Below are 13,073 nucleotides of genomic sequence, written 5' to 3'. Positions count from 1 at the left end.
CTCTGCTGCTAAAGGGAACAATTGTCTGCCCTTATGATTCGATTCCTTTAGTGCCATGCACCAGTATTCAGTGTTGTTGACTTTTCCTTCCTCCACTTTTCAAAGTCATGAAATGCAACAGACAGACTCATAGATAAAACATACACATGCACTACTAGTGTAATTATTTCTTTGACCCCAGAGATACGACTTTTGGATGTTTTAATTAAGTTCTGTAGAAGCAGGGCATGATGGAAGGATTCCTTTGTTTATGTCAATGTATTCCAAGTAGATATTAATAAAATATAAAAAAGCACTTTCTATGAAAAATATAATTTTGCAGTGAAATATTTAGAGAACAACAGTAGTTAATACACTGTGTATCATAATCTTAAAAAGATGGCCAATTTTTACTCAGAGTATAAGTCATAGAGAATAGACAGAGTATAAGTCTTACAAAGAACTGATAAAAGCACAAAACTGTCTTCAGTGAACTAAGAAAAACTAGTAATACAATTCAACCACATTATCATTTATATCAACCACTTAACAGTTCCCCCTGAGCGTCACTGGGCAGTGAGTTTGTTTAAGTACTGACTGTCTGGAGCTTTGCTCAGGCAGCTGTCATTTCAACCAGTGATTCTTGTTTGCACAAGACACACTCGTGCTTACTGTTTTTATATTTCCCGTTGTATTATCTTACAAACATTAACAAAAAATATGCAATTTGTGCTCATCCTGTATTTAAATAATTGGACTGGTAAGTGGTTAAAGTATTTTTGAAACAATGGGATGGGTAATTTAGAGGACTATTTGGACTTCTCCCTACTTCCCATTTATCTATCTTCTATTCTGCTGTCTTTCTCTCTCATACACACACACACACACACACACACACACACACACATACGTGGCTTCTCATGTAAAATAAATCATGTGATACTTAAGCTTGAATGTCTACTTTATTTCACTTAACATGATGGTTTCAAGGTGCATCCATTTTCCTACAGAGGACTCAGATTTCTCCTTCTTTATGGCAGAGTAGTACTCCACTGTGTGTAAATACCAGAGTTTATCTATTCATCTGTTGATGGGTATATATGCTGTTTCCCAGATCTAGTTATTATATTGTACTGCTATAAACGTGGGTAGGCATGTATCCCTGTAATATTATATCTTTAACTCTTTGGAGAAGATACCTAGAAGAGGCATAGCTGGATCAAATGGAATTTTGAGTTTTAGCCTTTTGAGGATCTCTGCTCTGATTTCCATTGTGGCTGTACTAGTTTACACTCCCACCAACAGTGCAAAAGGCTTCTATTTTCCCCACAGCCTTGCCAGCAGTTGCTATTACTTGATATTTTGATGACAGTCATTCATTCTGGGGTGAGATGGTATCTCAATATGCTTCTAATTTGCATTTGTCTGGTGGCCAGAGATGTTGAACATTTTTTCATGTACTTATTGGCCATCGGTAGTTCTTCTGAGAAGTGTCTGTTTCCTATTTTTTGATTGAGTCTTTTATTTTGGGGTTGTATTTTTTTGAGTTCTGTCTCTGTCTCTCTGTCTCTCTGTCTCTCTGTCTCTCTGTCTCTCTGTCTCTCTCTCTCTCTCTATATATATATATATATATATATATTCTTGATGTTAGTTCTTTGCCTGAGGAATAGTTGGCAATTTTTCTCCCCTTTTTCTGTGCAGAAGCATTTTAATTTGATCTGATCTCATTTGTTGATTCTTGGTGACAAAAGGATTCTTAGAGAGCGCTCTCTCGGGAAACTGTGAGGAAGTAAGGGCAGCAAGATAGGAAAAGGGAAGAAGTTAAGCAAAGGCGCTGTTTCACTTGAAGTATAGCCTTAATTTGATTCCATGGTGCACCACGAAGCATAAATGGCGCTGCAGTGGAGTCCTACCCTGAGGCGAGGGGCTCAGGCTTCTGCGCCCTCATCCCTACCAGTCATTCCCTGTGGGTCTCCTGCAGGAAGGCAGAGCCTATGGGGTGTTCTCAGGTGACGCAGCTGCCTTCAACAAATGCTAATTCACTTAAGTGGCTGGAGCATGGTTTCACTGGCCCAGTAAAGGTCTGGGCATGCTATCAACAGTAAATACCTGCTTTTCTTCCTGTTTTAGTGGTTGTGCTTTGTACAACATTTCTCACAGGCTTATGTAACTCTCTCCAAGGCCTTCGTGCATAACCACGTTTTGTAGTCTTCTTTTCCCTTGCTCTTCCTTCAGGTGTCAGTGTTTTTCTTTGTTTTCTCCTACGTGCTCTTTTAATGTAAGAGCCCTGAGTGATTTCATCCATTGCTGTGGTGTTGTTCCCTTGGATCAGCACCAGTGACTCACATCTTCCTCTCCATTTGGACATGTCCACTGATTGTTCCACAGACTCCTTAAACTAAGCACGTCCAAAGCCGTCTCCTCATCTCCATCTCCTACCCTCACCGTAAAGAACAAACAAAACAAACAAACGAATCGAAGCCATTTTTCATTTTCCCTCTGTTAATCAATGGCACCACCACGCACCCAGTTGCTTAAACTGGAATATTGGAATAACTTTTCCCAATTTTCTAAACTTTGCTCTCCAAGTTTACCCGCCAAGAGCTGACATTTGGACTCTCCACGTCCCTTGGAATTAGCCACTTTCCTCCAGCGTTCCTGCTTACCACTTGGATTACTGTGAAAGCCTTGAATCAGTCATTCTAACTGAAGTCTTGCTGCTTTCTAAACCGGCCTTCACTCTGTAGCCAAGTTTTCTTCTATAATTCATGTTGAGTCTTACATACCCTATTTAGAGATCTTTAATGGAGTTCTAACATTTTTTAGAGTAAAATCCCATAAAACCTAGAGAATAGCATTACTAGAACTGACCTGTATTTGAAATATTTCAGTATTACACAAGATATTTTATCCCTTGGTAGGACCCTGTTTTGTTTTGTTCTACATTTGGCTGTTGTTTCATATTCGGGGAAGCATGTGTCTTGAAGTAGGACATGTTCCTAATTATTTTTGCAAGGTTGTTTATCTTAATGTACTCTGAACCTTTCTGTCTTCTATTGGCATTTCTACAGTAATCTCTTGGGCTGAGGGCTACAGAACCAGACTTCTGTATCCTTAGAATTTTGGAATATATGTGTCTTTTTGTTCGTTCTCTCAATATGCAAAATCAAAACAACTCTGTATTACTAACTCTTCATATATCTGATTTCATGAAAGATGTTCTAAATAAGGGTGAGGTTCTAAATAAGTAAATCTTGCCTTTTCAAGTGTTACAGCTTTTTATACCTTAGTTCTAAAAATGTATATTTTCTTATAATCCTAAAAAAGCCTCCCTTTTGGTGACTCTTGATTTTTATAAACACTATATTCATTCTATACCTGCTTTTTATTTTTATCTGTACCTTTACTGCTAGTTGTCACCTTTCCCATTTACATTGATTTGTTTACATCCTATTAGTGCTTAAAAATCTGATAGCCAAGTCTTTTAGCAGTTATACTAAAGAGGAGGCCAAGAAATTCTGCCTGAAAAACTAGAGTGAAATTCTTTGTTTTAATTCAGGGGCATAATGACTGCCTGTTTCCTGAATTAGAAACATTTTTTTCTAACTTTGTTCCACGTCCAGTACAATTTATGCTTTGGATGGATGGGAGTGCTAAAAACTTGGCTCTGTATATTAGGAATGGCCCTGTAATTTTATTTACTAGAAACAAAGGAACCAACTGAACATTAAAATACATAGTATATGCTGATACTTCTGATACTTAACAGAGCTGCTGCTTCCTTTCACTTGTTTTCACACCTTTTAATTATGTTTTCTATTTTGAAGAAATACATTTACTGCCTCATTTTACTCACCTTTAGTGGTTTGTCTGATCGAATTTTCTGGCTTTGCTGTCCCAGCAGCTTTGGCAATCGACAATAGTTCATTGAATAGTACTTTATATAGAACATATACTAAATGCAATCATTCTCATGTGTAAGCAAGAATGCAGACTCCACACTTGAAGACTGTGTTGCAGAAGCTCTGAAGGTGATGCTTAATATTTTGCCAAATGCTCCAGATAATTCTAATATTAAAAAAATCTTTGGTCAGTATTTTGGAGTTACAGTTCCTGTTTTCAAGGAACTAACAGTATAGTTAGGGATATGAGATTGTGCAACTTTCGAATGCAAACACTGAAAAACCTATTGTGAGCTCCTAATTTGATCCCACATCTTGCACATGAAGAAACTGAAATCCAGAAGGTCAATTGACTTTCCTAAGACCTTCTCAATGTTTAGTAGTAGAGCCAGGTCTGGAAAACCAGTGTCTGATTCTAAGTTCCATATTCTTGAGGAAAAGTACAGAGAACAATATCAGAACTCTATAATAAACACATTTCATATACTTTTTCCTGGTCTGGTATTTAACCATCAGCAAATAAGAATTACATATGTTATACAAGTTAGATCATCTTGAAATGGTATTTTTCCAGATAAAAACGGTCAAATATCAGCAATTACCTAATGGCTCAATGGTTTAGCACCTAAGTAGCAAGTCAGTAGCAAACGAATCCTCTACTTGGGTCTCATTGTACATTTTTTATTCAGTCAAGGTCCCAAATAACACCAATGGGACACTCTCATTAAGATTTCAGTCCAAGGAGATCTTATAACAATGCCATGCAGGCACTGTGTGCCCAGATTTTACCCTTCTTCTTCTGATTTTCAGCTAAGGTGACCAAATTCAAACTAAAACCAGAGGTCAAGAAAGCCCTGTTAATGTAGTTCCTACATGTCAGCCTTCTGGGAAAGAGAACAGGATGGAATGAGTGGAGAATCTATCTGGAAAGGCAGATGAAAGACCCTAGGGACTAGGCCTCATCCTCCTCTTAAAAGTGCAGTGTAGAGACCAGGATTTTGGAAGCATGTGCCACTACGTTCAAACTTTTTCTGCATCAGTATTATATGGCAGTGGTGGCGCAGACAGCCAGCGCTGGGAACTGAAGAGGGGATGGTGGTGAGCTCATCGTTTTCTTGTCAGGTCCACAGCGTGACTTGGTGTCACTAGACCAAAGGTGTCCGATTTATTTTCTCAGCCTCCTTCATACAGAATAAACTGATACTTACAGAGGGACCTGTACTGACTGTCATCTGCGAGACAAGCTCCAAAGTCCCATCCCTTCCATTTATATACAGTCATAGAAAGAATGCATCTATACTTTTAGTGTTCGGCCATCAAATCACGAATTTTCAGAGCAGGATGAGAGACTGTCAGCTCCTAGGCTCCTGCCCTGGGTAGGAATCCCTGCTGTGTCGTGCTTGATGGTTCACATAGCTCTTGAAACCATACTAAATTGCAGTACTGCTGCAGGGTAGAGCCTGAGGAGTGTGAAAGCACTTCCTATGTGGAGCAGAAAGCCACCTTCCTCTATTGTCTACAGGTTATGGGGCCCCACAACGCTTCTTTCTGTTTCCACATACTACCTCTCCTTGTCTGCGTGTTTACTCCCATTTCTCTCGAGTGTTCTCCTGGCACAATGTCATCTTGCAGACATTGATTCAAACTGAACACTCGCCTCTGACTTCTGCAGATTTATAGTATTTGTAGTCCATCATGTCAAACCTTGTATTTTTATACCTCTCACTGTGTACCAATATTATCCTACATGCTGTATGTCAATTCATACATAATCCTCATATCAGATCTATTAGCTAGCTGATGCTATTCCCTTTTTTATATCTAAAATATGAAGGCACGGAAAAGTCAAATAACGTAACCGGAGCTCACACAGCTAGAAAGTGGCAGAACTAGGACTGCAACCCAGAGACTTTGGGTGCAGTGTCCATGTTTTTAACCACCACAGGAGATTGACTTTTATGAGTTTCGTCACATTTAAGTAAAAATTAAGCACGTGTCCCTTCATTTTATGCACATGAACATTTCTTTATTTAAAGCATTCTCTCAAACTCTGAATTAATATCTCAGTCACATGACTGCATGGATTGTATCAAGATGGGGCAAGTACAACTTTCTTATAAGCCCTGGTGGAATAAAAAATATAATTTGGCTCTACTGTTTTCCTTGTTGGAGTGGAAGTTGTAGTATTTGTGACACAGGACAAGGATGAAAATATGAGGTCAGGATCAAGAGCACCTCATAGGTGATGCTGTGATTCTTAGGGCATCATATCAGGGGACAAATTTGTCTCGGTGTTACTCATGCTGAATTTGACCACTTGGTTAAGGTGGTGACAGTCAGGGCTCTCCGTTAAAAGGGTATCAGTCACCAGGATTGATTGAGAGGTGTCCAGCCCATTGCCTGGACCATAGTTGTAAGGCAAATAACAAATAATAGTGGGAGCGACAATATTTCTAGTACTGCAGTTTCCAGTTCTTTAGTGTCAAAAATTTGTCTCTACAGAGCCAATGCTATAAATGGATCTCAGGCTGGCCCATGAAAGTCCATGTACCAGACATGTTGCTGAAATGGGGCTTATGCATTGTGCTGTAGTTACAACCATTCAGACGAACAATGAGACATAGGCTTGTGTGGTCTTGCCTGGAAAGCTAGTACCTTTTACGGCAGCATTTTAATGGAAGAAAATATACCTACTTGGTTGCAAACTTCGCATCATGAGCCATTTTACAAGGCGTGATCAGAATACACTGAATGCTGAAATAAAAACGTATTAGAAAGACACACTGCCATGAATTCCCCTCAAAATATTCGCCCTTGTTTGAGTACATTTACACACGATTATTGCCACTTTATGGGCTCTGGGAGTCCTCTTCTATGACTGTCTTTACAAGGCATGATCAAAATGTGGTGAATGCTGCTGCTGCGTGTCACCCATGGAAAGGCAGGCTCATAAAAACATTGTATGTGTCCCCATCTATCTTATCCATTAGGTCTAGAGCCATGTGACTTCCTGCCCTCCCCCAAGTCAAAATGATCATGAAAGATAAGCATTTGAAATTGATTCAGGGAGGATACTGAGATGGCCATGTCAACTCAACTAAAGACAACTGCAGAAGAGGACTTTCAGAAATGTTTCAGGAAGTGGCAAGAATGATGGAACAAGTGTGTTCAAAGTGAGGAGGAGCATTTTGCGGGGGAGTAACAACAGTCTGTCTTTGCTATCATAAATTCTTTCAAATTTTAAACATTCCCCGTATTTTGCAGCCATATCTTGTAAGCTGGGGTCTGTTTGTGGACATATATAGAATCCTATGTCTAAAATCTATTAGTTTATTTTCTCATGTACACCATGTTACTGTGTGTTGTTTTGTTTGTTTGTTTGTTTGTTTTTTGAGACAGGGTCACTCTGTATAGTTTAGGCTGGCCTCGAACTCACTATACAGCCCAGGCTGGGCTTGAACTTGTGGCGATCCTCCTGCCTCAGCCTCCCAAGTGCTGGAATTACGAGCAAGCACCACCATACCGGGGTACTGTGTGGTTTTTTTGTGAAGCAATGCCTTCAAATTCTTAAGAAGTCATGAAGGACTTGGTCTTTGTTTTACTTTAATTCAGCAAATAAAGTTAATGTGAACAGGTAGGGCACATGTTCACTGGGCATGTCTCAAACCAATACATCTCCATTTTTAATACCAGTCTGTAGAAGCTATTTAAGAAAAGAACAGCTGTCTTTTTGGAATGGATAGGCATATTCTCATCAAAAGTCCTTTTGTTTGTTTTTTATCTTCAAGAGCTTTCTGTAAAGGTATTTGGATGTGTGCTATTGGGCTGCAGGTGTTTCTTGTTCCCTTCCTGGAATAGACCCAACATCCTTAGTATTGAGATTTTAGTTAGACCTTTCTGCTTATGGGAAAGATTGGAATAAGAATGTGAAAACATGAGAGATATTGGGAAATGGTGAGTAATCTGATTTGGCCATGATTTCTAGTCCAAAAGCAAAGTAGTGGAATTTACAGCTGTTAAAGTATATTGGGAACAGATTGCAGAAGGCGATGAATGTCAGGCTAAGGAGTTAGAATTTTATTTGGTAAACCACGAAGAGTTATGGAGAACTTAGGAGCAGTGCAGTGATGTGATCTGGCAATAATTTAGACTTTTCATTATTTAAAAAAATCTATTTTCCCCCAGGATATATGCAGGATTAGAGAAAATGCCTTCTTTGTGATGAAGCAAATTTCCCTTCATCTTCAGACTGTTGTGTGAACTGTACCAGCAGCTCTGCAGCTGGGCTTCCTCTGCTTTCTATTCCCTAACATAAGCACACCAGGGTCTTTGATGAAGTTGAACTAATGTGGTTACTGCTAACATCTTGTACTTAATCTCTACATGGTCAGTGAGCTTGACTTTGTCTCATAGTTTAAAATGCCTGTCTTTCAAAAGTTTCACATTGCGTTTTCAGGAGTTTGGGGGGAACTTAAGGAACAGCCTTTGTGTACCAAGCAATTTTTAAATTTACTATATTTTTTTTTCAGTAGCATTCTAAAGTGGAGTATTATCATCCCCATTTTACATGCAAATGAATAGAATAGGTCCCGCAATAAGTGGCAGAACCAGAACCAACACTAGTCATGTCACTCTAATCTTGTGAAGTTACTACTAACCCATCTTTATGACTGGAAGACCAACTAAACTATCTAATCTACAGATAGTGTATTAGTGATGTCATTTTTGCTCATTAATCAGGGAATTATTGTTGGATTTATCCCAACTAGTAATGGCAGAGATGAGGTACAATAGGCATGATCACTGAGTCAATCTCATCCACTTCATATGCATGTGACTTTGAACAGTTCCTTTCTCTCATAGCTTAGTGTTCCTTTTTGTAAAACAAGGGGAAAGAATTATATGATCTGTAAGGTCTTCAGTAATCCAGACGTACCATAATCCTTTCTTTTTGCTCCAACTACCTTTGAATTGGCACAAAACACAGCATCTTGTAGTTCAATTTTTGAAGAGGAAAGAGTTCTCATTTGGGTTCTAGATTAAACCACTTCCAACTCTGAGGAAATTTAGTGTGCATCAGGAGCAAAATGTATCAGTAATCCACTGTAAAGTCATAGAGAAAAGATTTGAGAGTAGTATTTACCATTGATTTTCTTTTTTACTTCAAAGTTCTAAATTTATTGGTGATGAGGTTGCTAACGTTACTAACGCATCAACAGAGTCATCAGGAGATAGAAATGCATTGTCATGGAAGCCATCATTTCAGGAGTGACATGATATATCTTCCTTATATTTAGGAATTTTTGATCCAACTTCTAGCTTTCCCACTAACTCTCAGATTGATTAAAAGTCATGTTCAGGGGATCTAGCATGCTCATCTGTAAATCTACCTGGATTAGAAAATCTCTGAAACCCCTTATACTTTGCCTATACTCATGAGGATTCTCTGTTCTATTTATTTATAGTAATCTGATAAAAGTTTTCTCATTCAATTCAGAGACTTGTTTCCCAGAAATGAACTAATTGTGGTCAAGGTTTTTTACAGTGAAAGACGAAGGATAATGAGAAAGAAGTTTTCATAAAATCAGTTGAGTTCCCACAGCCCTTATCGGGTGGATGCAGAACCCAGATAGTCCTCTGACAAGGTCTCTGTGTTTCTCCCTTCAGCAGGTATCATTCTGTTAGCTCTCCAGTCAGATCCGGTTTTTCTTCCCCATTCGCAGTGAAGGATCTGTACCACTCTTTGTGTGGTCTGTCCTGTTTTTGAGTAGGTTCCAGTGCCTCTCTGGCTGGGTTCTTCTGTAGGGCTTTCGACTCTTGGAGATGCCAGCTTTTTACCATTAATACTTGTATTTTAACCCATAAAGAACTATTTTCAAAGTGACAAAGCAATCTGTGAATTGTTTTATCATTCTAGGCATGGAAGTTGAATCCTGGCAGTTGTAGTACATTATATTCTTTAATATTAATACAACATATATATCAAGTTAATTTAATTGCTGAAACTACTAGAAGTGTTTTATGGCTCACCTAAGGTCACATAACTAATAAATCCAAATGCATGTCTTTATAATCTAACTTCTCTTTCTCCATGTGTAGTTTCTAATCAGTTCAGCAATCCTGTAAGTTAAGCAAGGGAAGGGTTTCTTCATCTGTCTTGCTTTATTCTTTTCTACACTATCACAACACTTACAACAGTAATAGTCACCTAGTATTCAATGAAATGCATTAAATACTTAAGTGAATTGAATTATGTTTATGAATTAAGGAACTTGTTCAAAATGACCTTTGCTAGATTTTCATATAGAGAATGACAGAGTGAGAATTAGTCCATTCAGATGGTTCTACTATTCCATACATCTCCTCAGTGTCTTTATTTTTTACTTTCCTTCTTTTAAGAGAGAAAACAATAAAAACAATGATACAAAGTTTCAAAACAAGACAATAGGAGATTAACAATGGTAAATGCATTATGTATTGTTATCTTCAAAGTAATTGCTCAGATTACAAAATATAGGCAAGAAAAATTGATCAAACAATATAAGAACAAACCTTTCTTTTCAATGAACTAATAGAAATTAGTAGTATAATTCTCTTAGCTATCTTGTATACACACACACACACACATACATATATATATGCTTGTTTTTTTCTTTTCCCTTCCTTCTTTTCTCCTTTCCCCCACCCCAGTTGTTTTTTCCTTTTGAGCAGTTTCTTCCCATTTCACAATGTCTATTGTACCTTTTGAATCTTATTTACTATTTCAGTTTCTTACACTAGGGAGACAATATGATGTTTACACATGTGGGTCTGATTTATTTCACTTGTGAGTATGGTCTCAAGTTGCATCCATGTACCTATAGAAGCCTCACGTTTATCCTCAGGGTTCTTTTAGAACAGGAACCTTGCTCATTGCTAGAGATAGATATGGGTACGTAGACTTTCACTTAGGATTTCTTAATTGGTGTCTTGTGGTTTTTACAGCCTCGATTAACTAGATACTAGAAATAATTATGTATTAACTAAAGCCATACTTCTGGGTCCAAGTTAAGAGTGGGGAAATCTGAGACCCATAGATATATATCACTGTACCTTGCTCAACAGTGTACATCAAATAAGAAAGACAGGGCACAACAAGACCCAGGATTTCCAGCTCTTGGTCCATTTCTTGATTCTATACCCTACTTTTTTACCCTTGGGAACAGTCATTTGTTTCATCTTATCCTTCTTTCCCCCTGAAATACTCAGAAACTTAAAAAAATTTGTTGTCTGTCCAGCTACACCAAACTCCTCCTCAAAAAGTTAAATTATCAGTCACAGTATCTGGGCGTGATAATGTGGTTAGGAAAGTACAAGGAGATCAGAGAGGTTGCAGAATGCACCCAGTTTGGAGAAGTAGGAGGCAGCTGCAGGACACTAGAAAAGCAGAGTCCGAGTAGTGCAAACATTTAATGAGGCTCGGTTGCCTCATCTGTATAAGATAAGGAATGGGGTAGACTTAGATGCAATTTGTGAATTCATCTGATTCTGTTATTTTATGAACTTGTGTTTCTCTGGGGTCGATGAAGGTAAGTCTCAGTAAAAAGTTTGCTTTTTTGAGTCCTGTTCATTCAGGAAATGAAATTTGATGAATCAACTGTATGCCAGGTACTATACCCAGGAGCAGTGTGTTCCAGGATTTCCGTTTGGGTCTCTCTTTGGCTGGAAAGTAGCTGGAACGTATTCGGTAAACCTCATGCTAATGCCAGAGTAAGAGACCAAGTACTGCCTCTGGTTGACTTTGTACAGAGGTAATCATTGTGCCAGATAAGAACTGCTTGCTATTTTGGTTAAGATATGAGGCTATTTAATTGGCCTGGTCTATTGACTGAAATCTTCCTGACTTAAAATGTTTAGACGTGTAATTTTTTCCTATTACGATCTATCATTTTCCCTTTCTTTCCCTTTCTTCCACCAGCCTGTCTCCTAAGCATCCAAATATTCCAGAAGACAGCACTGACAACATCACTATCTTCACCCGAATCTTGGATCGCCTTCTGGATGGCTATGACAACCGGCTGCGACCTGGGCTTGGAGGTCAGTGATTCTTGGAAGATTCTCCTGGGAAACACAAAATATAAATCCAAGAGCAGAATCAAAGATAGATAATAGGATAAAACAAATGGGAAAGGGATCAAGAGACGGAGAGGGGGAGAGGGGAAGCAGAGAGGAAAGGGGTCATAAAAAGAACTGAGATGAGTCATAATCAGGTACCAATAATGAGTGCATTCTTTACGTACTGCAAGCATGTACTAATAGAAATAAAACCTAGAAAAGATTCTCTTCTTGGTTATCATCAGGTAAATGAATATTTTGCCTTCAACAGTCCGGTGAGCAAGGTTAGTGTAAATCCGGGTTTCTTTGCCTTGAGCATTAGAAATTAGCTCAAGTCTTTCATTTTAGTGTCTGGTCTCTCTCGTGTGATTTTGATAGGTTCTGGATTTTATTTAGGCAAATGTGTGTGGAGTGTTATTTATCAAAATTTGAGCCAACCAATTTCGAGTGACAAATTCTAGTCCTTGCCTGGATGATAAGTGGGGCCCAGGAACAGATAGGAATCATGGTTCTCAAAACCCCAAGTACACGTCAGCTGAGTACTTGAAAGATCAGTACTTCCTGGGTGAGGTGGGAATTTAGTTGATCATCAGTTCAAGAGCATCAGGAATATGATCATAATGAAATAAATACATTATAACATGCACAGGCTGCTTTGAAATGGCAAGATAAAAGAGTGTGTTTACCTTTTCCAAAACTGCCCGAGAATTATCTGCACATACCATGCCTCCTCGTGCCTAATACTTCAGCGTTGTTGCCTCAGAACAAAGACATCACTTTATAAAATGACAGCACAGTTACAAATTCTGAAAACATAATCCAACATGCACCTTTCCCCATTTTAGCCCATATTTAAATTTCTCCAATTGTCTCCAAAGTACCTTTCATAGCAATCTATTAAAATTTAAGATTCAGTGTAGGATTATGTATTATTTATTGGCATGCCTCTTTAACCCATAATCTGATATAATTATTCAACGTTCTTTTCTTTCATGATGTCAATCAGATCTTCCCCATTCATTTTCTAAAATAAATCCCCAGGAGTTAGTTGTATTTTTCTCAGGGTATATCTATTGGCCCGTTTTTGGTAATGTTAAT

At 38.3% G+C, this 13,073-nt stretch overlaps 1 protein-coding gene across 5 annotated transcripts in view; it reads left to right on the top strand.

Annotated features, from left to right (window-relative positions):
- Gabra3 (gamma-aminobutyric acid (GABA) A receptor, alpha 3) overlaps positions 1-13,073 on the top strand; it is a 231,802-nt gene that overhangs the window by 97,506 nt on the left and 121,223 nt on the right. For all 5 annotated transcript variants that reach the window (XM_005406450.2, XM_005406448.1, XM_005406449.2 and 2 more), the window contains exon 3: positions 11,839-11,957. In XM_005406450.2, coding sequence (XP_005406507.1) covers positions 11,839-11,957 — 119 coding nt within the window. The remainder of the gene's footprint in view (positions 1-11,838; positions 11,958-13,073) is intronic.

The sequence above is a fragment of the Chinchilla lanigera genome, unplaced genomic scaffold (assembly GCF_000276665.1).
Source record: "Chinchilla lanigera isolate Chin_1 unplaced genomic scaffold, ChiLan1.0 scaffold00097, whole genome shotgun sequence".
Classification (NCBI taxonomy): Eukaryota; Metazoa; Chordata; class Mammalia; order Rodentia; family Chinchillidae; genus Chinchilla; species Chinchilla lanigera.
This window is presented reverse-complemented; position numbering and strand designations above follow the sequence as displayed.